The following is a 26468-nucleotide window of genomic DNA, read 5'->3' as shown; positions in this document are numbered from 1 at the left end:
GTGTCATTTCTATAAAACAAATGCACAAATTGTGAAAACTTACAGTAAAAGAAACTGGATGTTTACAATGACTCAATGGGTTTAACAAACTCTTACCTTTTTTTGTTTTGCATGTAATAGCTGGTCTAGAAAACTTCATGATTACATGGGTAACAGTCACTAATACTGCACTATTTCAAAGCACGGGAATGAAATTCGGGTACAAGGAACTATGACTTCTTCCAAATTGCTGTTATGTTCACACTAGTTAGAGCAACAAGGTAAGTGAAAGTAGGGTCTGTTATCACATTGTTTATGAGGATTTCACTCAGATGGTCCCCGTTTGATTGGAGCTCTGGCCACTTGAGAATCTATGAGGAGAACAGAGTTTGTGTAGAAAAGGAAGGGTATTGTCTCTGCAACCCGGATGATACTGATGATGGTCTGGAACAGTGCTCTCAGTCCCTACCAACGTGGGGGAGCTGAATAAAAGGGTTCTTCCACTTCCACAGGGTGCACCTTTATGCTAGTCCTCCCAAACGACCAGGGTTTAATAAAGAAGGACTTAAAATCAGAATGGAAGAGCTGAAAGCAGCTCCCTCTCACTCCTGGAGGAACTGACTTTTGATTTGAGCAGTACGTTTGCAAAGTTTATAGAGCACCACGTCACATCGCACTGCCATACTACTACAGCTCAAGACCATGCTTGACTCACAGCCTCTGTGGCTGTTTGTGCTACAGTCCGTTCAGTTATATCTGTGAGAGAACAGCATTGAACCAAAACATGGTTGTTTTCAGAGGCCAGGGAGCAAAAGGGGAGGGGGCAAGAACAAATGCAAGGAGCTTGCCCTTTCCTGTGTGCAGTTTTACTGGGGAGCAGCTGCTGCACTTACCCTCCCCTCAGCCAGGCAGGGAGAAACAGCAGCTGCCTGCCAGTTAACAGGGCGCAGGAACAGCCCGTGGTGTTGGGCTGTATGCGTTAACCACCAACTTTTATTTCCAGAGAGGCCTTTTGCTAGGAGAAGCTGTCAAGCTGCAGAACACGGGCATGAACAGACTTGCTTTACAGCTCGTAATTCCTGTCACAATTGTTTGTGTGAGCTTTGAGGTGGCCTTGGTCACGCTCTGGAGGTTACCTAACATTCGCAACTAATTGAAAGCAGGGAAAATACCAGGCCTGTTTTGGTGTAAAGGTGCTCAAGAAACTCAAGTGCTGCCCCTGGGAGGAAGGGAGGCACAGCTCAGTCGCAGCGGGTAAACGAGACCTACCTGTGTGGGAGGGATTCTTTTGTCTGAACGCTTTGCCTTTGCAGAGCTCCAAGCTGTGGTGTAGTTTGAGAGGTTGTATATCCACACGCTTCCTTTCTCATCACCACAGAACACGTGCTCTTTTGCTGTGAGACCAAAAGAAGAAGCTGGAAAACTAGAGTGGAGCTGAGAGTCCCCTCTGCTGTAAGGTGGGGCTTTACAGACTGGTGTAGCGTGGAGGATGACACTTCAGCAAAATTCTGCCTGGCACAAACTAACTAAAATCCCTAGCTCTGGAGAAAAACTCCATTTATTAAGACAGAACTCTCCTATTGTAGTAGAGAAAAGCCGGTAATAAGTGATTTCTTCTGATTTTAGTTAGTATTTTTAGGTTTGAAAAGTGGGGCTCAGTTTCTTTACTCCTTGTTGGTCCTAAGCTGCACTATGACATGTTGCATCACGTCAGGGCAGAGCACCTCTACCTTTAACAACCAGGGAACAGTCTCCTATTTATATGCAACTGGTGCCTGCCTGCTAGCTTCAGTGCTGCATATTACAAGCTCTTGTCATGCAAAGGCAGCAGGCCAGGGAGGAGGCATTTATGACTGTTAAAAAGTAAATCTTGAGCAGTGTGGCTGCCCCTGCTGAAGCGACTGGCACGGCCTCGCCGCTTGTGCTGAGGGAGGGTGCTGCCTACCTGGGCAGGTGCTGAGCGTGAGATAGGACAAGTCTGTCGTGGACCACTCCAGCTCAGCCAGAATAACCGCCGACACCGTCCGCTGGCATCCTTTCCCCTTCGTGTCAAAAGACCGACTCCAGCTCCACAAGTATATGCACCCTGGTTTGGAGCTCTTGGAAGCTAGGGAAGGAAGATGGCAGGCTGTCAGCTGCTGGGGAGTGCAGAGCTTCAGAACAGCTGGGGAAGGGGGCGCATCCAGAAGGTGGCTTTTAAGACACAGGACCCGATAGCAGCAGCAACCATTTCCAATTCCTTTGCCTTATTTCTAGATAATTTGAGGCTTCAGAGGGAGTCTGTTCCACATGGTTCCCAAACTGTGGAACGAGCACAGGCTATTCAGAAAGACCCACTCTGTGCTTTTAGGAGCTTCTGAGATGTAGGAACCCCAAATCCTCTGCAAACAACTGCTACTTCCACCAGCCCTTAAACACAACGGGGCTCTCTTCCCTTTCACTTCAGCACTGCTAAGCAAAGTTTTCTCTCTGATGAGTCTGTCTTTTTTCCATCTCTGCTCAGACATGACCTTGCACTCCCCAACCATATTTTATGGAAAGAGGAAACGCCGTTCAGCGTAGCCCTCAAGAATCTACAAAGTGTTAGCTACGCTCCCGTCACCCCCTCTGCTTCCTCATTCCCCACTGAGGCACCTGATTGGTTTTTTTTTTTTTTTTTTTGTGGATCTGGCGATTGTGCTTACACTCACCTACAACGTCATCATTCAGAAAAGCCAAACCGTCAACCCTGTGAGATGTCGTCATTTCCCCCTCCTCATCAGGAAACTGGAATGTGACTTCGAAAGGCCTGCGAGAGGAAAGGTGAAGTGATTCAGGTCGTGAAAGGGTGCTTAGATACAGACCACAAGAGATAGAAATCTGTTAGTTTCTCGCCTGATAGAGCTGATGAATTCCCACCTGAACCTATGTTTTTGGCTACCTGGGCTTCTTAATGTAGCAGGAGCCTGTTTGCTTAAGGGACTGCTATTTTCATAGAATCAAAGAATATCCCAAGTTGGAAGGGACCCATAAGGATCATCAAGTCCAACTCCTGGAGTGTTTTGCTTCCTTTACATTTGGTAGGACACGCTGCTTTCCTTGCTCAGACCTCCTCAGCTGGAAATAAAGCTAGGACTACCTCTTCTTGTTATGGAAAGCAAACACATGCCCCTAAACTGTGGGTTCTCACCTGTTTTTCTGTTCCTTTTCCAGTTTTATATTCCAGGTAAAGCAGCCTTCTTCGCAGCCAGCCAGCAGGTACTGCTCTGGGCAGGTGGGGACCAGGGCAATCCGTAATGGTACAGAGAAAGATTCCAGCACCAGCAGCTGGCTAAAAAGAGAACGAACAGTTAAGTGGTGCTGCAGAGTGATAGGTACAGGCTCCTGGACTGGCCACATCTGGTTTTTGAACCTTTACCTTGCTTTGAAATTGTAGTCACAGTCTGGAATCCCAATATCCCAGAGTGCAATTCGCTTGTCATAGGATGCAGCTGTGGGACACAGAAGAGAAGCAGGTAGTGACACCGCTGCTCATCTGGCTCTTCTGGTGCTAGCTGGCAATTCTACCTGTGTCACAGACTGTAACGCTCTACGCCTGGGGCATCAGAGAGCTCATTAAAGCACAGCAGCAGTCAGAGAAGCTCCTGGCTGAACACCACTTCACAGACATCGTTAAACATGCACATTCAGTAATTCTTATCCTGTGCTCTAAGAGGAGCAGATTAAAGGGAAGTTTGGTTCCTGGTGTCCGTTACTAAGTTGTGGCTTCACAAGGTCATTAATTAGTGCGCATTTAAGGTCACATTTCTGGTCATGGGTTCTGGTGGAACCGAAAAGGTGAGCTCCAGTCCCTACTCTCAGGCAGATTCCACTGTATTCCACGTATTTCTGTGTATTTGCATCCACAGCAGCTCCCATTAGGACAGTTAGGGACTGTAAAATAGAAAGGCTTTTACTGCCTTTGTCACCAAGCTGATATACTTGCAATAGCAACGAGGCCAGTCAAGTACTCAGAGTAATTGGGATCCTGAGCACGTGGCATCACTCAAGCAGGTTAGTATCCAGCCCCCAAAGAGGGATACAAAATTCTCAGGTTATTACAATACATTTTTCTCTGCAATAAAATGAGCCTTGCTGTCTACACCTGAGCAGCACCGCCAAGGCAGTCAGCCCTTCACAACTAAGCATTATATGGATGTGGTAGCAACCTCCTGATCCTTTTAGGGTTCTGCTTTTTGCACTCTTGAGCTTACTCTCGAAAAGTATCCATTACAGCTGCCCATGCTTTAAAGGAATTTCACTTTTTAATGGCTCATGGAGCAGTCTAACCGGTCCAGGATGCGAGCAATTGTAGGCAAGAAAAACAATGTACTACAGGGTGCAGGTGTGGTCTGAATGACTCCGTAACAGCTTACTTTACAACCCCAACAATGCAGCTGCAACCTGTAATATGATGGTTCACTTCCCACCACTCCTTAAGCCTCTGCGGGAACTACTGTGGCAAAGCTTACTTCCACCTCAGGACCTGGATAGAAATTTCTGATAAGGCACAGAACTCAAAAGACTTTCATTTATTCAAAAGCAATTAGCTGTGCAGCTTTGATCACTGGAAAAAAATGAAACCTAACAGGCTGTTACATGCTGCATTGCCCCTGTTGCCATGCTTGATGGGAGAGAGCCCTGCTAGCTGACCATTTGCTGCCTGGCCCCCAGCACGCCACTCAGGCTATCATTCTTCTTACTCGTCCCTGCGGAACGGATCCGCTCCTGGGATTGTTTGTGGTTACTGCGTGACAGCCAGCCGGAGAGCTGGCATACCAGGGAGCTACCGAGCGAGAAACAGGAGCTGCTGCACCTCAGCTGAAGAGCCAGACTGTGGCTGAAACAACTCCCAACTTCTCTAGAGTAGTGCCACACGAGACTAACAGGACTGTGTGTAACATCTGCCCATGCTTTGTGTATGTGTGTGTGGTCCCTGTATTCACCTACCCGCACCTGCCTCCACTGGGGACAATTCCCCTTGCTCAGGAAGCCCAGCCGTTTCTAGATCGGGTACTAAAGCTAAAGAGATTCTGAACTAGAGACTTACTGAAGAGGTGAGTTTCTTGTGTTGGGCTGAAGCAGACAGTAGCAATGGGCTTTTTATGAGCCTTTATTTCTCCGTAGCAGAAGTCAGCCGCCACGTGGATCAGTTTGACAATCCCTCTCCTCCCCGCAGCTGCCAAGATATTGTGAGATTTCTTCCGACTGTCGCTGATTACCATTGGGAGAGTCGTCCACGCAACGCTGAAAAACTCCTAGGACAGAAAGAAACCAGGAAGAACATGAAAGAGAGCAGTTGGCAGGATGGCTCTTAGCTCTGAGTAACTGTCACAGAGCAATCCAGGCGAAACTACATGGCTATTCAAGCCCAAATATTGTATCTCAAAAAACTGTCAGAAGAACACAATTTTTTGAAACAGGATGTTCGTTACTCCATGTTGTCAGGCTTTCTTAGCAGCCTGGATACACACCCACCTTTGTGAAGAGAAGAGGCAGAATAATATTTTAAATTAACACAAATAAAATAAAATAAAAAAGGCTAAAAGGACAAGCAAGAAATGTTCACTATCTATCTTGAGCATTTTAAGACCTGTCCAAACTAATGCTTGTAACTCTCTTTCAGAATTGTTTACAACATGTACATGTATATACCTATGCAATTACAATGCATTACGCTATTCCCATCTAATTCTACTGTTCCTATTTGCAACATACCTCTGTAGCCACCTTATATTTTTTCAGCACCACCCCTGTTTCACAGTCAATCAGACAGACAGATTCCCCTCCACATGTCGCCACAGTTCTGGAGGAGCTCACAATGGGATCTGAAAGATGAAAAGAGTAGGTGAGGAGTCCCCAGGTTCACGGATAACACATGAAGACTGCAGTTTATCACTGCCTGGTGCTCTCCCAGACTCCTGTTTTCAAAGTCAAAGAAGAAGTGTGTGCACAAGTCTCATCCTGACATCGGAGACTACAGCTTGAAGAAGCTGGGGTCTAACGCATGGAGTCCGCTGGGATTCCAGAGCCAGGTGGTTCTGGAAATCCTGCAAACCTCTTTAAGAGCTCACCTTTCCTGGCTCCACAGTCTAGCAATGGCTCGAAGACACAGGACCAGAGCTGCGTTTTAAAATCCTCACGGCTGTTGCCTTTACTGTGACACTGGAGAAAATGCAATGGCTCTGCACTGACATCCTCCTACAATAAACCATCCACATTTAGACAATTCATTCCCCTGACAGTGGTTTGTCTGAACGGCATGCCTGTGATTGTCTCGGCAGAACCCTCTACTGAACACAGTAATTCCAGTTAAACCAAAGTATTTTCAGCCCTTCTGTGCTACAGAGAACAGGAGAGACTAAGGTGCCACCAGTGCTCAAGACTCCCAAAACAGCAAGGAGAAAAGATGTGCCCATCAGACCCCAGCATTGACCTTCATATTCTGCTGCAGAGAAATGTGAAAAACCCTTTAGATCCCCACTGGTTTGAGCTGAGAGGGAAACACCTTCCCCCATGCAGCCATCAGTTTGACCTGAGAGCAAGTCATGACAGTCCCATTTCTAAGAACAGGCTTTCAGTGCACCACCTCAGAGCGCTGGTCCATCCATCCCTTGCAGGGAATTCACTGTCTTCAGGGGGAGGGCCTTCCCTGACACCTCTGAGAGATTTAAAACAAACAAAACAAAACAAAACTATAACTCACAATATATCTGGCCAGTCATGAGCTCCAAGATCTGTCGAGCTCTGCTGAAATCTGAATGTGGCTCTTCCCACTACACCAAGAGGCTGAAAGCCTGGCCCGAGAAGGCTGGTGAACATACCTTGCCCTTGGAGTTCTTTACTGGGGTCAAGTTAACAACCCCGTTCTCCTGTTCCTGGCTTTTCTGTTCTCCTGTCAGCTGGCTGGATCTTCTGTTGCTTTGCCCCTTGGGAAACTGCTCTCCATTCTTTTGTGTCCCTTCAGCTTCCTGATCAGGGGTTGCCTCTTTGGCTGGCTGGTTCGATGCTCTCGCTTTGTCCGGAGCTGGGTCATCCTGCACTTCACTGGACTTTTTGGGATTAAGTACAGCCTCCTTCTCAGTATTTGCCTGGGTCTTGGACCTCTTTTTTCTAGAGCCTGATTTGGAACGATTTCTTTTCCTCTTCCTGGGCGTTACCACAACCTGTAAGGCATGTTGTCAGTATCTGCAGAAGATTTCTACCTTCCCCGAGACATGCAGGTTATAAGTACGAGAGATTTTTTATTCAAACGCCAGTACCCTCCCACAGTCACAGACTAGGTTCTAAGAATCACGAAAGCCCAGAGCCACGGAGTTCCTAGAGGCTAACGACAGTCTGATTTTCAACTTGCTTCCCTTGCCCCAGTTACTTGCGATTTTCATACAACATGGAAAAACAAATCTGGCCCATGGACTAGTCTGAAGTCATTTCAAACAGGGCAAGCACCATCACAATCCAGCCGTATATCAGCCCAGTTCTCTCATTAAAAATCTCCCTTCCCGAAAGGATGGGTGGAGGGGGTAGGTCTACATTCATGAAATGTTTTGGGTCTCCTATGAATGGAGAAGCTCTCTCCTCTTGGATAGCAACCCAACCTTCTCATTGCTGGGAAAGCTTCGGTCTGGCCATAAAAAATAAGCCTCAGATTACAGACTGGAGCCTGGGACTGCCCCTCCAGTTACCACAGCACCATCCATGTAAGCTGACAAGTGCTACTTAGTTTGTTTAAAAAAAAAAAAAAAAAAAAAAAGAAAAAGAAAAAAAAAGAATTGTTAATGTAAATGGAAAATCACTTACCTTACTTACATCCTCCGCATCTTCCTTGGGGCTTTCTGTACTTTCTTCCTCATCTTCATCCATCTTTTCCTCTGTTTCAGTATCCGTGTTTAACTCCAGACCCAGTGAGTAAGACAGAAACTCTTCTGCAATCATTTTCACCTTAGAAGCAAATAAGTTGATATGTACAAAAAAAGACAAAAAGCAGCAGCAGCCAAACCGTGACGCGTAATGACAAGAGCTGGTTTGCTGGATTTTTAGTATCTGCTTCCACTATTCTATGTGAATTTCAGAAGCGATGGGGTAGCTGCCAGCTGCCAGCCAGGCAGGCCGAGTCCTCTACAGACAGATCTGGGAGAGCAGGGAGGTTCCTCACTCTGCCTCTCCACAGCGTGCTTCAGTCTGATCTCACAGGGTGGTCATTCAGAGGCTGGAGTGCAGACATACTCAGTCCACAGCCCTTCAGCAGCCAGATAGAGTTACCACCACGTAGAGAGAGGGACAAAAGCAAAGGGTGAGGCTGTTCCTTCAGGAAAGCACACGCAGTCACAAAGGAACCCAGTGAAGTCACGACCACACCGGAACACGGAGTGATTCCAGTGACTCCTGGAGACAACCACCACCCTGTAGTGCATCAGGCAGGGTAAAACAAACAAAACCAGCCTGCTGGACTGGACTTTTCACCTCCACATATGACAACAGTGGTGGCTTGCATTGCTGGCTAGAGTTATGCTATGTGATCCAAGAACTTCACTTTGTCTTGCATTTCTAGGGTATGTATGTGAGAAAACAACAGCCCAGCAACAACACAAGACAAAGGAGGGATGGAAGCCATACAATTAAATCTAATGTTATAAACTGAATGGTATCTTTCTCCGCTGGGAGTATCTACACTTCTGTCATTAACTTTTCTCCTTTCACGCACCTTCCATCAAGACTAACGGCTGCCATTAGAGTGATTTGCTGTTTGCAAGTAATTAAGTACTAAGGATGCTGCAGTCTCGTCAATTAGTAAAAATATCATCACTGCTCATGAATAAAAAAACAACGTTTAATGACTGTCGTTGCATCTCGGTGCACACTCAGTGTCAGTGCTCCTGTAAGTGCCTAACAAACCAGAAAAGAAAAGCAGAAAAAGTGGTATCACGCCTCTGGAAAAAGTCCCCTGAACTCAAACCCACACAGCATTTTAACCAAATCTGTTCAGAATATAGAGTCTTTGCCTGAAAAACAGGATGGTGAGTGAAATGCAACTTACCCGCCAGCGGGTGAATTCACTGAGTGAGCTGGGTCCATATACTACATTAGTTTGTACTGACTTGAGGAACTTCTTCTTGATGGACTTCACTTGCTCAGCTGTATACTTCTCAGGAAGCTGGTCACGGAAGAATTTTTCCCAGTGAGCGGTAACCTAGGCAGAAAGACTGGGTTTGTTCAACAAAATACTACAGGAAACCAGAGCAGAAAAGCAAAACAGTACTTGTGCAAACACCTAAGAAGTTACCAACCCTGAGGCTCTGCTAGCTATGTGTTGGTACTGCTTCAATTTGATTGGTGTTCAAACCACAACTTCAGCTAGCAGGAAACACAGTCCCTCTGATCCAAGGTCGTGTGGCTAAGAAGATACTGTCAATGTGAACCAACGCCTGATTTCATGCCCCTAGCTCCACAGCAAGTGGTCTGAAGAAGTCTCACACTGTGCTCCACTGACAGGGAGTACCTGGCAGGTAGCTATTTATAACAGGCAGAGGACAATGGGGAGTTTTCCTGTAGTTCATGAGCACGGCTGGTACACACGCCATCGCCACTCACAGATAAAGATATTTAGATTTCACAAAAAGCAGCCTATGCTTATACACAGCAGCAGGAACTGGGCAGCCAGGTACAATTCAGTACCATCAGGAAAAGCTATCTGGGGCACAGCCACCAGCACAAAATGAACAGCATGGGGGAGCATTTGGTGTCTCATTACTACCCATTCCAACAGCCAAACATGCCCAGTTGCCTGGAGGATGAGGGGCTGAGCAGCCCTCCCCAAGACCTTTTGAAGTGTAAGGTATTACAGAGATGACACTTAGCACAGTGAGCCTGCACAGACTTCAGTATTTGATCTCTCCACCGCTGCTACACAGAAGGAATTAACAAGATCAGCTAACTAGAATACAGATAGTAAGAGCTGGACTGCACAAAACAAAAAAACAAACAAACAAACCAAACCAAACCAAAAACAAACACCTTTTTCAATAAAACAATATGTGTGCTCCAGATCACAAAGAGCTTTGCAGGGAGAATCTGTCAAGAGCTGTGCACTACTGTGCATGTAAGTGGAAGTACAGCTCCAAACACGAAGAGTGGAAAATGAAAGGACAAATCCTTGTTCCTGGTGCATGCTGGAAAACTCAGGATTATCCTCAGCCTGTCTCTCAGCTCCCCAGTCCTGGGGCCAGGACAGTAACATCAGGTAGATGGAGAGGTACATGCAGCTGTTACATCAGCCCCAGGTTTCTCCCTTTTTCTGAATAGCAACTGGGTGACCTAGAAAACCGGTGGCTCATATACAGACCGTGTCAGTCCTGCTCCTGTGTAACACTCCTGACAAATCCTCTTTGCTACACAAGAATTCTCTGGTTGTCAGTTCCTGCTGGTTTGGCAGCCCTGGTACACCAAGAGTCAGCACGGCAGTGCTATGGAAACCCAAAATGAGGCCTCACACCGATTGAAGCTGAAGGCAGAAGTTGCCAACACAGAACAAGCAGAGCAAATGCAAGCAGTGATCAGAAAAAGTAGCAATGAGGTTTTTACAACACAGCCCATACTGTGGCACAGTGTTTAGGTACTTCTCAGGTGTTCACAGATGCAGAAAACACCACACATCTTACCTTGCTGGTGAGCTTACGACTATTGACACGCCTCACATGATTAGCCAGTTTGGTTATATCCTTGCCGTTCAGTAGCCGAAGATTTTGCAAAAGAAACATCACTTTATAATCATCGTTGAGCTAGAAGGAGAAGACATTAGAGTCACAAAAACCATACACGTGCTACTTGCTTCAGTTTTATGTCCACTGCTCTTTATTAAAATACAGCCAAGAAGTAGCAGAATGTATTTACTCAGGAAAGGACATTTCATAAAATCTTCTCAGCATTTCTGACACAAATACCAACTTTTACTTGTAAATTCTGCTGGAAATCGGGATCTTCAGCAAGAGAGACAAAAATCCTGCCTCGCCTTCTGCAGTACCGGGCATCCAACACAAGGTGGTGGTGGTGAAACTAGGCTCTGTCCTGAATGCAAGGCAGGGAGTTCTGTTCACAGCCTCTAACTCTGAACATCTAATTCAGAGGAAGGCCCTGCCTGAAGTAAATACCAGCAGCATTTCTTCGGATCAGGGGAGTTTTAGGTCAGAGCAGTCCCCCAGCCCTGTTCACCATACAGCTGCACGTATACTTCTGCCAGCGTGCAACAGCAAACAAGCACCTGGGGACACCAGAGGTGGCTGATGCTGGTTTAAAGCACATGGAAAATTGCAGCTTCAGATGCCTAAACTGAGAATGAGGAGATTCAAGATTTTTAACCTCTGAATAGTTTTGGATAAATCACTTCTGCAGACTGGGAAATCGTGGCATAAAATGATTAAGGGGAGCAGAAGAACTAATTACTTTCTAAGATGTCCTCACTTGCTGCCTAAGAATAATATAGAAGAACTCGGCATAATTGCCATTTATTGTCCCCTCTATTTAATGGCTTGTACAAATGGGAAGTAACTCACTGTCAAGTACACATTGTTCTCATAAGTGAGCTCCTCAAGCAGAGGGAACTGTTTCAGAGCAGTTACATCTTCCAGCTGGTTGTTGTTGCAGTTTAGGACACGCAGATCAGGCAGGGTTAGACTGTTGGGAAATTTGTCCAATAAATTATCGGAGAGATCTAGTTTCTGCAGATGCCTCAGACGGGAAAACAAACGTGGGTCTAAGTCTCCAGTCTTCAGCTGCAGCTTGGACAGGCTGAAAGAAAAAAGAGAAAGTGAACTACCTGCATTTCACTGGAAAAACAAGGCCATACCTTGCGGCACCCCTCAGCCTAGCACAGCTCACAGGGTACATCTGACCAAATCTGCTTTTTCTTGACTGAAGCACTCCGGCCTGCAGCCATGCCTATATGGAAAAGATGCTGTGTCTGAGCTAACAGACACGATCAGAGTCTGCTAAAGTATTTGTGGTACAATCAACCTGTGATTCAGATATATTTCCTATGGGTAACAGAGCTGGTTATCAGCAGTGAATTACCAAAAATGTTCTCGTTCATAAAAAAATTACTAAGTCTCTAACAATTTTGGTATTTTATTCCTTTGCAATGTAAATTCAACAAAACAAGCTGTGACAATACAAGGTACTTTTTCACTAGGCCATCAGTCTACATTCTCCATAAAATGCTCTAGATTCATTATTTCCCTCCTTTGCAGAATTCACAGTGTCACAACCAGTGTAAGCACTGCAAGACTGCAGGGCTCCCAAAACGACTGTTCCTGTACTCCCCTCCCTTCAGGTTGACACTTGCACTCTCACATCTATATGGCAAATCAGATTGGTTTGCTAATCTGGCTTAAAACTTTTCTGCTTTACAAGTATGCTCGGAGCATGCAGAGAGTAGGTTCCCAAATCATTTAGGTGGTTTTCAAGAACAAAATTAATCAAAAAAGTGATTTTTCCATTTCTTTTGCAGCAAGTTCTGCTCCAAATATTTCCACTGGCAAGTATGCAAATCTACCTAAAAAATCACAATGCTGCAACCAAAACTAAAGCATTTTATGCTTGGATATGGAAGTGATACAGTATTTGTGAAGGGGGAAAAATATCCCTTCTCTGTGAGAAGCAGAAAACTGCGTATTATAAGGAGGATCATTTAGATCTGATTAGACCATTGAGCTGAACTCCAAAGGGAACTTCCAGCACTGACTGCCATGGTCTCTTGAGAACGCAAGCCTGGGTTCCTTTAACAAACAGAATATCCATCTATAATGATTAGTTTAAAAAAAAAAAAAAAAAAAAAAGGCCTTCTACATATATACAAAATGTTAATAAAACAGGTAAATAAATTCAGAAAGCAAGATCACTGAGATGCCATCTCAGAAGCCTAACTAGTCAGTCAAAGTATATGAGAAAGGCTGAACAGAATTCAGCTGGCTGCAAAGCTGAGTGTGAGTACTGTGTCACTGTGATTTCAAGCAGAACATCACTTGGGATTTCAACAGTCTGGGAGAAACTCAGCACAGAGTTCCCCAAGTGGACTTTCTGAAATATTACCCTTCAAAATCATGGTACAAAGCTGTATGGAAAAAACTACCTGTAGAAGTTCACGACTTCAAACACCTGACCATCACTTTGTTACCCAGATTACTGGGACCTACAGTCTTTGGATATCCTGTTGAGTTTCTCTCTGAAAACAAATAATTCATGACAAGACAAAACCAAAGAAGTAACTTTAAAGACTACATACGAAACCCAAAACTCCTACATCAGCCACAAAAACAACGCAGGTGCCAGCCAGATGTTGGCTAGCGGAGTCACTCGGAGTGACCAGTTTGCAAATAGCGAAATTCCACCATATTAAACATCTGGAAATGCATTCATTATGTTCAATGAACTCTATTAATGATCTGAGCAACAAAACTGTTTTAGAGGTTTCTAAGTGTATCAGAGTTTACTCTCCCTTTCTGCCATGATTGAGGTACTGATACAATCAGATGTAGAACAGATAAAAAGTGACGGAGGAAAGGAAAATAATGCCAAAATGTTAAGAAAATCCTCTAGATCCACTCCAGAAGTGATTCTCTTATTTACAACGAGCAATTGCTACCAAGGACAGAAGTGTTTTGGGGACAGGGAGGGAGCACTTCTTAGGATTAGGAAATCAGAATCCAGCCCTGAGCAGTTTTACAGAAAGAATGTGGCATAGATAAAATCTGTATGGTGAAGAGAGGTGGTAATCACAGAATTTTCTAGGTTGGAAGAGACCTCAAGGTCATCGAGTCCAACCTCCAACCTAACGCTAACAGCCCTCCACTAAACCATATCCCTCCACTAAACCATATCCCATAATTGCTGCAGTTCCACCAGTGCTCACTGATCCTACACAGAGAATGCCATCTCTAAGTCTGTACTTTGAATTGGCCTCTCCTATTTCAGCAAAAACGCTTGAAAAAGGATCGCCCATGCTGAATTCATCTGGAATTTTCCTGTCTGCACTTACTTTAGTGTCTCGATCTTTCGTAGTCTTGTAGATCTTGGAACCGCTCTTTCCAAAAGAAGTTCTGTAGTAATTTTTGACATGTTTATCTTCACCCCTCAGCTGCAATCACTACACAGCTGTAGGATCTCTTCTTGTAGCCTTCCTGGTTAAAAAAAAGAACAGGGATGAAGCCAAGTCCTTTGCAACTGACTCCAAAAGGGAGAAAAAAACGTTATGAGGTTAGCTGCTGCTTCTGAAGTAGCCTTTTTTCACAGTTGACAGGGAAATACCAGGAAGAGTTATAAATCTGGGCACGTACTCCCACCAAGCTGACCCAACCCATCTCCAAAACATTGGTGCTACCTCCCTTGGCTATTAAAGTGAAAGGCTTGCTGTAAATGAAAACTGCCTGCAGCATGACAGCACTCGGGATTAGGGACACTCACCCAGTGTGTACCTCTCCTGTGCAACCAGGCTCTGGTCCAAGAACTCCCACATGCTTTCAAACAAACAGCAACAGTCAGAATAAATACACCTGTCGTGGGTTTCTTCCTCTGAAGGCCTTGACACAGAGCACTCGCCGGCCTGACCAGGTGGACCGACTCTTGGCTGACAACCTCTGGATCCCCTACAACTTTGGTAAACTGGATTCGTTACCAGAAAGGTAAATACCCACCGCCCAGTAACCTTGTTTCTTCACTAAGGAAATAGAAACAGCAGCATCCTGTACCTTGTTGGTTATAACCAGACGTTTTTATGCATCGTTGCAGATATATTCTATCCTACGTGTGCACACACACAGATAGAGATATTGAGAACAGTAAGAGTGACAAGGCCAAAGCAACTTCATAAAATTACTGGTTGATGCTTTACCACTCTTTCTGACACAGATTTCAAGAGAGGGAAATAAAGAGAAAAGAGCTCCAAGGCAGGCTCTCTACTGTCGTTTTGTGTTAGCCTCAATGCTGCCTAAATGCCAATCTGGGAAATCGGGAGGGACACGTAACCAGTCCTGAGGCTTGATGTTACTACTGTAATGTGCCTACAATGCCTGGACCATCACGGGTGATGCTCTGTTAATACCTGTAAGTAAGGAAAATCCTTTATATATGGAATATTACATGGTTTTATACGGGGAAAAAAGAAAACCGAGCCTGAAAAAAGCGTTTGAACAGCAGCTGCTCAAGGGCTTGATCCTTCAAGCAACAGAGCTGTCAGTGAAAGCCAAACCTGTTCCTGCTGACCCAAGAAACCCCACTAAGCTCGAATACCTGTAAGAAAACCTCGACACCAACGACTGCGGGTGTCCTGGTCACCCTGTGCTTGGCTACGCATCATGCCCAGATCCGCTGCCCGTGTCACCACGGGGGAGCCGCAGGGCACACGGCGACGCGCTGCCAGGCCCTTCGTCCCCACGGCCGCACCTCGCCGAGCCCACGGCGCTGTGGCAGCACCAATTTGGGCTGAAGGAACGATGTGAGGAACAAAACGAGCTCAGCTTCGGCTCTGCAACCGGGTGGGTGCCGGTGGGGACGAGGCACCCCGGCTGCGAGCGGTGACCCTGGCATTGCCACCACTGCCGTGCAGCGGCCTCGCCAGCGCCATGTCGTGCTCTGGGACCACGATGCCGGCTGCTGGGGGGGCACCGCCGGCGGCCACTCCCGGGGACGGGCACGGGGGACACCGGGGGGTGCCCGCAGGGTGCCTCTGTCCCCGAGGCTCCATCCACAGGCGGCCTGAGGTGACCCCAACGGGCACCGCCCGGGGCCGGGCCGCCGGCTGGGAGCTCGGGGGAAGCCGGGGCGATGCCGGGCGGAGGAGGGCGCTTCGCTGTGTCCCCTCGCCGCCCCGCTGGCCCCGAGCTCGGTCGCCGTGAGGGCCGGCACCGGCACCGGGCTCGGCCTGAGGCGCCCCGGCGGGGCGTGCGATGGGCAGCGGGACTACAACTCCCAGCATCCCCCGCGGCGCCTCCCGGCTTTGGAGCGCTGCACGGTGCCGCGGGGCCTGCTGGGAAACCGAGTCCGCTCCCCCCCCCCCCCATCACCACGCTCTCCAGCAGCTCACCGGGCCGGCAGCGCGGCCTGCACCGAGCCCTCCCTCCCCACCGCCGCCGCCTCAGCCCCAGCCCCGGCCCCGGCTCCCCGCCGCCCCCCTTCACCTGCAGCCGGGCGGAGGAGGAGGAGGAGAGCAGAGCAGGAGGGCGGCGAGGGGCCGGATCCTGAGGCGCGGGCGGCGATGATGATGGCGGGGATGGAGGAGGAGGAGGAGGAGGAGGAGGAGGAAGCAGCAGGCGGTGGCGGTGGCGGTGAGGGGCCGGGCTGCGGCTGCAAGGGGATCCGCTCCTGCCTGCTCTGCGAGGGGCCCGCTCAGGCCGCTCCGCCCCCGCAGGTACCGGGGAGGGGGCGGCGGGGCGGGGCCGGCGGCGGGGCGGAGCGGGGGGGACCGGGGAGGGGGTAATTGGGGGGGTAGGGGGGGTAATTGGGGGGGGTAGGGGGGTAATAGGGCCGGGGGGGGGCCTGCCCTGATCCCCCCGGGCCGCCCCCCGCAAGGCCCGGCCCCGGCACCCCCCTCCCGGGACAGGCCCTGGTGGAGCCGTGCTCGAAAAGAAAAGAAAATAAAGAAGAAAAGAAAATAACGAAGAAAAGGCAGGGCCGGGGGTTGCTCGGGCTCCGGGCAGCTTTCCTCAGTCAGGGGTCAGAGGGGTGAGCAGCCCCATCCCTCATCATGGGGCTAAGGGAAAAGGGGGCTGCGATCTCCCTGTACGCCTGGCACCGGGGATCCTCCGTGCTTCCCCGTCTGTGCGGGATTAAGACAGTACCAGGAGAGAAAACCCTGCTCGGAGCTGCTTGTAATGCTGGAGCTGTTAGCATACCCAGCCCCGGGAGGAGTTGTTCCCAAAAAGCAGCTGTGAAATCCCTCCTGCCTTGTGCAGGCAGGTCCCACGCGCAGCAGCACGGTTCCAGGGTAAATAGGGTGAATACCTCATCTTGATAAGTTTCCCTCTCCGCTCCTTTTTTCATCTCCGTTGTTATTTCCACAGGGAGAAGATAATTTCACTTACTGTCCAGCAACAGGTTTAGCGAAAGGAAATGAGCACTCGGAATTTGCTGGCTGGGCATTTCCATTTCCAGGGGTGTTCTTGACAGAGGAGTTCGTTACCGAAGAAGAAGAAGCGGAGATGGTTGAACTGATGGACCGAGATGAATGGAAGCCATCACAGTCTGGCCGAAAGAAACAGGTTTGACTTTAGAAGCATGTTTCCTTTTCCAGAGGGATCTAAGAACGAAGCTGTTTTCATTCAAAACCCAAATCATTTACGTGTAAGAGCATTAAAAGCTCTTTTGCAGAAGCTCCTTCTGAAATCGGTTGCAAGAATTACTTGTGATTAAAATCAGCTTCTTGCAGAAGTATAGGATAGTTACAATTGGTACTCCATGTTGCATGTTCAGGCATAGTTTTGCAATCTTTAAGGACAAAAAGTAGGTTGTTGTTTTTGTTTTTGTTTTTTTTTTTGCTTTAGAGGTGAGAAATCTAATGCCATAGATTAATATAGCTTCACTGAGTCACTTTGCAAACCGGTGACCAGGTCACCAGGTTAGATGATGTGGTGGTTACCCCATACGATACCACTGATGTACTGCAGGTGTTCAGGAGCATTCCCCTGTTCCAGTGTCTGGATCAGTCCATGGCAAGCAGTAGGGCTGTGTTTCCACCCCTGGGGCAGTCGATTCCAGGTGGACTGAATGCCCCTCCAAGTGAAAGCAGACTGTGGCCTGCATGCTGCTGCCAGAGGGACAGAGAAAATGCATTAGCAATATCGATTGTGGCGTACCACTTGGCTGCCTTTGACTCCAGTTCCTACTGGAGTTCCAGCATGTCTGGCACTGCAGCACTCAGTGATAGTGTGACTTCATTCAGGCCCTTATAGTCCACTGTTAGCCTTCACTTGCCATTAGACTTTTGCACTGGCCATATGGGAGTATTAAAAGGTGAATGAGTCTTGCTGATCACTCCTTGGCTCTCCAGATGATGAGCTAACTCATGGATGGTGATCAGGGAGTCTCGGTTGGTGCGATATTGCTGCCGGTACACAGCTGTAGTCGCAATTGGCACTTGCTGTACTTCAATCCTCAGCAATCCTACAGCAGAAGGGTTTTCTGAAAGACCAGGCAGGGTAGACAGCTGCTTAATCTTCTCTGTGCTCAGGGCAGCTATGCCAAAAGCCCACTGCTACCCTTTTGGATCCTTGAAGTACCCTTTCTTGAAGCAGTCTATGCCAAGGATGCATGGAGCCTCTGGGCCAGTCACGATGGAGTGCTTTTGCCACTCATTCCCAGTTAGACTCACTTCAGCTTCCAATACAGCTAGCTCTTGGGATCCCCCTGTCACTCCAGAGATAGAGACGAGTTCTGCCCCTTGGTGGCCTGATGGCATTAGGGTACACTGTGCGCCTGTGTCCACTACAGCTTTATATTTCTGCGGTTCCGGTGTGCCAGGCCATCAAATCCACACAGCCCAGTAAATCCAGTTGTCTCTTTCCTCTACCTGGCCAGAGGCAGGGCCCCACTGGTCCTGGTTGGAGCACCTGTCAATTAATTCTTCCAAATGTGAAGCAGAGGTCTCTTTGTCAGGGTCAGGAGTAATACTAGCCCTTCTACTGCCTCTGGGGGACTGCCCAACAGAAGCTGGGGCAGCAATCCTCCTAGATCCCTTTTCTTGCTGCTGTATCTTCCTGCAGCTCACATACCTGAGCAGCTAGGGCTGAGGTCCTACTTCCACTTCCTCATATCTTCCCTTTGGTCACGTAAATAAAACCACAAGGTGCCCTGCAGTGTGCGTCCCAGATTCTCCCTTGCTGGAGCCGGAGACTGCTGGCACTTGATGGCTGAAAGATTCTTCCATCTAGGTGAGGGGGAAGCTGTGTGTTCATCTAACCGTTGGGACAGTCTCTCTGTGGCTGAAATGCAGGCCTGTACTGGGGCAGAGAGATTTTCTTCATATTTATGAAGCTGGTTGGACTCGATATCCACAGCTGGCCCCATCCCCTCCTCCCAGTCCATTGCTGCCAGTGTGCTGGCATGGAACGAGGGTGCAGCCCATACAAATTTCCACCACATGGATGCTGTGCACTGGACTTCATCAGGGTCTTTAGGTGTCTGGGCATTGTTCAAATCACCATAAATTATCTCCAGCACAGCTAATTCCCGCAGGTGCTGCAGACCTTTATCCATAGTGGCCCACTTGCCTGCTTGGTATACAGTATCTTCCTTGTGGGGATACCTTTCTTTCACAGCTGCCAGGGGTCGCCTCCAGAGGCTGAGAACCTGTGCCTCTCTCCCAATTACTCTATCAGTGAGCCTTTCTTCAGAGAGGGATCCCAGCTGCTTGGCTTCATTGCTGTCTAGCTATTGGCCCCAGTGTCCCAGCATCGAAGCAGCCCGGTGAGGATGTGCTCACCTGGATGACGACTGAAATCCTTTCATATTTCTCACAACTCACTCAAGGATTGAGTAGTTTCTGATTCATTTATGATTTCGGTTTCTCTCTGATGTTGCCATGATGACGCTGCTTTAGAGCTGCCTGCCTTTTCCTCTTCCCCCTCCTCCTTAGGAGGAGCTTCTTCCCTTACTAAATGACCTGATTTCCATTTCCACTGTTTTGTCTTGAATATCGGGGCGACTGATCCCAAAGATGTTCGGTCCTCTGGGGTGGTCACAGTGTGTGTTATCTCATCATCGAATTCAGGAACTTCCCCATTATCTTGAGGGTGCTGGGCAGTGTTAATTCGCATGTGATAGGTGTAAGCCAGACCCCAGCAGAGTGCAGCAAGCTGGTGGAGTTCTCTGGTATTGCCAGGGTCAGGGCATACATCTTTCAAACATTCTACCAGTTTTCTTGGATTTTGCACTTGTTCAGGGGTGAAGTTAAGAATCATCAGAAGAGAAAACCGTGACAGGCACCTGCCCAAATCCCCACACACACCTTGCCACCCACAACTACTTTGTCTTGGGCAGGTCCTTGGATGATATTCTTAATAAATTGTTTGACCTTAGGGAGGAAGACAAATACTAGAAGTAGTAATAGGAGGATAACATCTGACCAAGGGTATCCAAAATACTCAAAGGCTGCTGCGATTAGCCCACAGGGAGAGAAGAAGAAGGCACCACCCCCCATATTATTCACAGATTGACTGCTAGGGGAGAAAAACAAGATAGTGTAATTCTTAATATTTCCAAAAAGATAATCTCCAGGAGACAAGAATGATAACAATGCTGGGCCTGAGTACCAGACAAAACTGAAGGCAGGCATGTTACAGCACAGCATGATAAAGAAACCAAACACAGACTTCAACACGTTCTCTGATCAGATGTAGAGGAAGAAAGAGAACAGAGAACGGACTACATACAACATAGACACAGAAAAATATTAATAGAAAATCGAACATTGTGACTAGCAGTAGGTTAGTTGTAAATACTTTAATCAATTCTACTGTTATCTCAACCCTCAGGCCCCACATTGGGCGCCAAAAAAGACTGTATTGGTTTTACTCAGGTGGGTAGCCGGGAGAGAAAGAAACAAAAGAAACAATAAGGCCACGTGGAAGCACAGAGAGAAGGAAAAAAAAATATTCTCTAATTCCCATCAATGAGCGATGTTCGGCTACGTCCTGGGAAGCAGGGCCTGAAAACACGTAGTGGTTGTTCAGGAGGAACAGCCCCCTGCCCCACAAGAGCCCCCCTTTTATTGCTGAGTGTGGCATCAGGTGTTATGGAATATCCCTTTGGTTGGTTTAGGCCAGCTGCCCCAGCAACGTCCCCTCCCCATCCCTTGCCCACCCCCAGCCTACTGGCTCCTGGGGGCTTGGAAGGGGTCCTGATGCTGTGCCAGCACTATGCAGCAAGAGACACAACACTGGGGTGATACCAGAGCTGTTCCAGCACTGTGTGGGCTGCTGCAGGGAAAGGTGACTCCATCCCAGACAGACCCAACACAGATGAGAACAAAACTCAAAAGACTTGACTGTGAGCCTGTAGGGATCACAGCCTCTCCAAAAAGACTTGTCTCAGATGTTCCCTTCCCTTAACATCAGCTTTTCCCCTCTTCTTTTCCAACAGGATTACGGACCCAAAGTGAACTTCAAGAAACAGAGGTTGAAAGCTGGTGGCTTTACAGGTTTGCCAAGTTTTAGTAAAAAGATTGTGACACAAATGAAGGCTTGCTCTGTACTAGGTGGTTTCCTACCTGTTGAACAATGTAATCTGGACTACAGGCCAGAAAGAGGTTCTGCCATCGACCCACATTTTGATGACTGGTGGCTTTGGGGAGAGCGTCTGGTTAGCTTAAACTTGCTCTCAAACACCGTGCTCTCCATGTCTTGTGATTCAGAGGACAGCATCCAATTATTTCCCACTTTCAGTAAAGAAAACGGGGAATTAAGTCCCCCTGGATCTCTTACAGAGACGTCAGCCTGCAAAAGTTCAAACAAACAGGGAACCGACTACGTTTTATCCCCAAGGCTTGTTCCCAGCAAAGAGGTGACCGTTGCCATTCACTTACCCAGAAGGTCCCTGGTGGTGCTGCACGGTGACGCACGTTACAGGTGGAAGCACGCGATTTACCGCAAGCATATAGAGCGCCGGCGGGTCTGCATCACGTTCAGGGAGCTGTCTGCGGAGTTCAGCGCTGGAGGAAGGCACGAGGAGCTGGGTAAAGAACTGCTAGAAATAGCACTTTCGTTTCAAGGAACACCAGTGTGATCAGCAAGGGGAGGCTAGAATTGCGTCTTGTTAGGAAATTTGGGTTGAAAAATAAAGTACAGTATTTTTACAACTTGATTTATTTCTGAGGTGTGCATAAGGAACCAGGTCTGTACTGAGATGAGCTCAATCAAATAGCAGTTTAACACAAAACAGGGCGGTGCAGGGAAGGGGTGGGCCATTTATTTCTGTGAAGGCTGTCCTGAGCAATGGTAGCTCTTAGACAAAATGCATGCACCGCATCACCCAGCATTTAGTTAGCTGTATCCCTATGGCACAGGCATCTTCTCACCCACTCCAGATAGTTCCTTTAGAGATCACCTCTCCGGGGGGGCAGGTAAGCAAGCATCTCTCCACAGACAGTACAACACACTGAGAACTAATTAAAGTAATTATCCTTTGCTGAAGATTCATACCCTAATGGTGAGGATAAATCACAAATACTGTATGTGACCTATATCTTCTGGGAGCAGAGTGCTGCGTTTGCAGAGGGCCAATGCTGACTCTTCTGCAGAGACAGCTTGGACAGAGTTCAGACCAGAGGCTTGCACAGACTGTGTTATTTTCTGATCATTTGTCATCTCTGAACCCTGCTGTCAGCTCTCAGTAGCAGGAGTCAGATTTTCAGAATAAGCTGGGCAACAGACTGCAACACCAGCAGCTATCATTTTTTTTCTTGGCACCTCCAGCAGTCAGATTTGAATCATACCTTCTACCTAAGATTCAAGCAGTCATTTGTAGCAGAAGCTGATTTGGGGCCATCTGTCTGTTCAGAACAAACTTCTGTCCTCTTGAAAATGAAGCTGTGCTGTGGAAGAAGCATGATCCTTTAACAAACGCTGTTGTGTCATCAAAACCATTCAGCACAGTCACACCTACAGCAACAAAATGACACTTTGCAATGCTGTCTGGTTTTGTCCAGTAAGAAAAAGAGGAACAGGTTTATTACATGGGATTTCAGCGTTCCTGTACAGACATATCCTGTCTTAGAAGTACTTCCTTGGCACAAGGCACAGGTTCTTAATGTACCAGTAGTGCATTCACACTGTAGACTCTGCCCTCTGCCGCAGGCACTGCAGAGAAGGCAGCTCTTCAGCCCAATAGAACTGGTTTACTAGAATTCAGTTTGGTGAATCAGGATGTTATGAACAGTTACATCTATGCTGCTTCACCGCTGCAATAAGCCAGTCTCAGTTTAGCCCAGTATTTAAACAGTTATGGACAGGGCTACAGAATAATCGCAGGAGGGCTCAGTGAGCGCCACTCCCGTGGGCTGCCCTAAACCACAAACCTCCGTCCAGACCTGCTGACGGCGTCACCGAGGCTCTCCAGCAGCAGTTCCAGCATGCCCTCTCTGACAGAAGGCCGTCACTGCAAGGAGACAGTCGTGCAACAGGCAGCCAAGCTCCACCAGAAGAAATCCATCTCAAAATCACGGTTCCTAACATTTTTAGGGCAGGCTGGTGCAATTGGTCCTTTGCTGCCTGCACCCATGGGCTCCACAGCGTGCTCCTGCCTGGAGCCGTGGTGTCCCAGCCTCGGGGCATCGCTGCCAGCGGGTCAGAGGACATTCAGCCAAGCAGGAGGACACAGCTGGCAGCCTGCTGGACCTCGGCACAAAGCCACAAGGAAACCCAGAGCAGCCTTTTGTAGGAAGAATGAGCTCTGAGACCGCATCCTGCCATCACCCTCCTGCCTTTCAGCGCCGAGCCTCCGCATCAATCTGCTCGTGTGGCAAAACGTGGCAATCAACTATTTCCATTAATGTTTGGCTCTTATTTCCAACGCTTGCTTTCACATTTCTATTGTGCTCCCAGCCTGTTAAAATACTGTGTCTACACATACCTGCTGTTTCATTCTGCCAGCACTGAAAGCAGATGATAGCTTCTGATGAATCAGTGTGCCACAATGAAAAGATAAACATTAGTTCATTTTGTGCTCTGCATTTGTCAGCCGAGTTTTTCTGCCTCGTTCAAACTGTACAGAAAGCTGCCTTTCTTGCTAGAAAATTCCAGCTCTGCCTACCCAATATCTTAAGTTTAAAACCTGCACATAATTATCTTCTGAGCCAAAAACCAAGGGCTTTGTCTAGATGGTTTCTGAAGCCCAACACTTAATGTAGTCTCTCCTCAGTCATTGCTATGTCTATCTTTTGACATTTTTCACCCGTTAAATTGTCTCTTGGGCATCAGCTCAGAGAGATCATAAAGCAATTACAATCTCACTGACTTTGTATTACTAAAACTTTATGCACATTCTCTCCTAAAAAAGCCAGACCTACAGCCTTGTAGAACATTAACGATTGATTTGGATTATCCAATGCCACAAAAGTCTGAGAAGAGTATGAAGAGGTTGTAATCTTCATTAATCATCTGTTAAAAATAGTTTTGTCCACTGTGCTACTGTCATTAACATAAGACAAACTCCAACAGTCTTCATGTTCTAGGAACTGCCATCGCAGCTGTTTATCTTCTTAACCAAGATTAGCACTTGTAAAATGCATACCAGGAACCAGGCCCTCATTAAAAACAAGTGCATCAGTTTTATATCTACTTACGTGTTTTAAAAGGAGATTGGTAATATCCGTGCAAGCTTTGAAAAAAAGAAAAGCACAGATTAACCCAAAGAGGATGCTGGAGGACTTCAGCTGTCTTTCGAATAAAAAATCAGTCTGAAATCAACAAGTAGCATAAAACTTAGCACGTTTATCCAGTTTCACTCACAAACGGTAACCGAGACACATGCGTCGTTCTGTATTAAATATCGCTCATGCAGAGATAAAACAAGGATAGGCCATCAGAAAGGCAGAGGTTTGCTCTTTCCTGGCACTTCACTGAGTCAACATCGTGGTCGAGGCAAGCTCCGAATCACATGCACAGGCACTCATGGAAACTTTTCTAAATTCAGCCAGTAAATTATTACTGGGGCCATTTTCTGGTCTCTTCTGCACCACTTTCAAACACCCTGTGAGCAGACAGTCAGAAGGTAAGCACGCTGACCCAATTGTGCTGGGATGCGGATTTGAGGTTGCAGCTCGGGGGGAGGTTTCTGAGGAAGCTGCACGAGGTGGAAGATAACGAAGGGGGTGGAAGATAACAGGAGGGAATCCTGAAAGCTTTTTGTTTATGGAAGGGAAATAAGAGGAGGGACAGGGCGAAATCCCACGTAAAGCCATGGAAAGGCAAGAGGAGAGCGTGTGGTGTGAGCAGCCAGCCCTGCAGCTGGCCAGGCACCCAGATCCCCAGGCAGAGTCCACAGCCCAGCCACCACTGGCCCCACGGCGAGCTGCCCTCACCATCCTGGCACCAGGAACACCAGGGACAGCCCCTGCTGGACCCACACCACCAGCCCTCTACAAACACCACCAACCCCAGCCAAAGGGCGAACCCAACTCTGCCCCGGCCACCCCCGGCTCCCTCCTGCACTCGTGCCCAGTCCTGACCCCTGCTGAAGAGAGGAGAGAGGAGCCCAAGCCTGCCTTGCCCAAACAAAATCACCCTCCCAGCCACGGAGCTGCTCCAAGGCTGGAAGACCCCACAGCAGTGATGATGCCCCAGGAGCGACAGGGACACGAAGGCCCAGGGTGCCTGAGGCCAGACACAAGACAGGACACGGTGCTGCCAAAAGAAAGGCATCGCCGTGCTCAGCTGCTGGGAATCCTGCTGCCGGCCGCAGGGGCAGCAGCAGGAGCAAGGATTTTCTGGCACTGAAGCACGGAAACTCCAGTCTGGACACGTACGGTGTCCCCACTCCTTCCTGGATTAAATTTGTGTTGTTTGCTGATACCACGGGCAATCCTACTGCAACACAAGTCTGGGCCCAGCAGCAGTGAACGTGTCCAAACGTTAGAGGAAAAGGCAAGAGAAGCAAGCACTCCTGGTGGAAAGGAGGAATGAGAGGAGCTGCAGCACGAAGCGATGGGTCACCTGGAGAGATCCCAGGCACCAAGGAGCAAAAATACTCCCATGGAAGGGGAGAACTTGGAGCCCGGAGAGATACAAAAAGCAAAGCAGGGAGCAGAGCTGGCCGAGCACACAGTTTCGCTGATTAAAGTGCATTCACCCACGGGAAACCATCTCAGACTCCCTGCTGGAGTAAGGCGATCCCTCTCCAGTCGCTGCTCGCTGCCTTGAGATTACTTTGAACCCAATCCCACCAAAGCCTCTACTAATTGTACACCAAGCCCGGTCTCTGCTGCATTTCTCCATTTGCTGAAGTTTATTTGCAAAGAAATGGACGGTTTGGCTGCTTCCAGACGAGCCGCATTGCTGTCACAGCACCACGTACATGCTGTGAAATTTCAAGCCTTTTTACTACAAAAAAAAGGCACAATACTTTCCTCCACAACTAATTTCAAGCCCCGTGGGCTCCGCAGCGCACACAGAGCCCTATTCTTCCTGCCGTTAAAGGGAAGCACAAAGCTCAGATAAGAAATTCGTCCTATCTGGCCCGGCTCTGGGCTGACAATAGGAATTCTGTTGGTAGAAGAGCCCACGCGTGTAATACTTGGCAGAAAACTCAACTCCGATTTCGTTACGTAAACCTTTAATTTTTTATTTTGGTAAGAAGAGGAGGAAGAGAGGGCAGGCTCCCGGGGAGATGGTATGAATTTCGTGACCACCCACTTCCTGGAGGACACTCCTCATTTTTTGCATATGTGCATAAGCACAGGCCAGTCGTTTCACACACAAACCATTTCCTTTGCT

General features: G+C 48.0%; 2 protein-coding genes across 4 annotated transcripts; one reads left to right on the top strand and one right to left on the bottom strand.

Annotated features, from left to right (window-relative positions):
- LRWD1 (leucine rich repeats and WD repeat domain containing 1) lies at nt 1-17025 on the bottom strand. Of its 3 annotated transcripts, none has more exons than XM_032200818.1 (16): nt 16987-17025; nt 14027-14168; nt 11547-11781; nt 10656-10775; nt 9035-9187; nt 7798-7938; nt 6822-7163; nt 6072-6198; nt 5716-5825; nt 5048-5255; nt 3377-3449; nt 3149-3289; nt 2670-2767; nt 1925-2086; nt 1249-1373; nt 1-350 (listed from the first exon to the last, which is right to left on the bottom strand). In XM_032200818.1, the coding sequence occupies exons 2-16, from the start codon at nt 14104-14106 to the stop codon at nt 210-212; spliced, it is 2256 nt and encodes a 751-aa protein (XP_032056709.1). In that variant the 5' UTR covers nt 14107-14168; nt 16987-17025; the 3' UTR covers nt 1-209. The 3 variants fall into 3 exon arrangements, with proteins under 3 accessions (XP_032056709.1, XP_032056708.1, XP_032056710.1); XM_032200817.1 differs by lacking the exon at nt 16987-17025 and adding an exon at nt 16164-16310; XM_032200819.1 differs by lacking the exon at nt 16987-17025 and adding an exon at nt 14452-14494.
- Nucleotides 16241-25119, top strand: ALKBH4 (alkB homolog 4, lysine demethylase). The gene is made up of 3 exons (XM_032201139.1): nt 16241-16393; nt 17046-17243; nt 21121-25119. The coding sequence occupies exons 1-3, from the start codon at nt 16241-16243 to the stop codon at nt 21760-21762; spliced, it is 993 nt and encodes a 330-aa protein (XP_032057030.1). The 3' UTR covers nt 21763-25119.
- Nucleotides 25120-26468: the final 1349 nt, after the last annotated feature.

This window comes from Aythya fuligula, chromosome 20 (assembly GCF_009819795.1).
Source record: "Aythya fuligula isolate bAytFul2 chromosome 20, bAytFul2.pri, whole genome shotgun sequence".
Classification (NCBI taxonomy): domain Eukaryota; kingdom Metazoa; phylum Chordata; class Aves; order Anseriformes; family Anatidae; genus Aythya; species Aythya fuligula.
The sequence above is the reverse complement of the archived record's forward strand: the minus strand, read 5'-3'. Positions and strand labels throughout refer to the sequence as shown.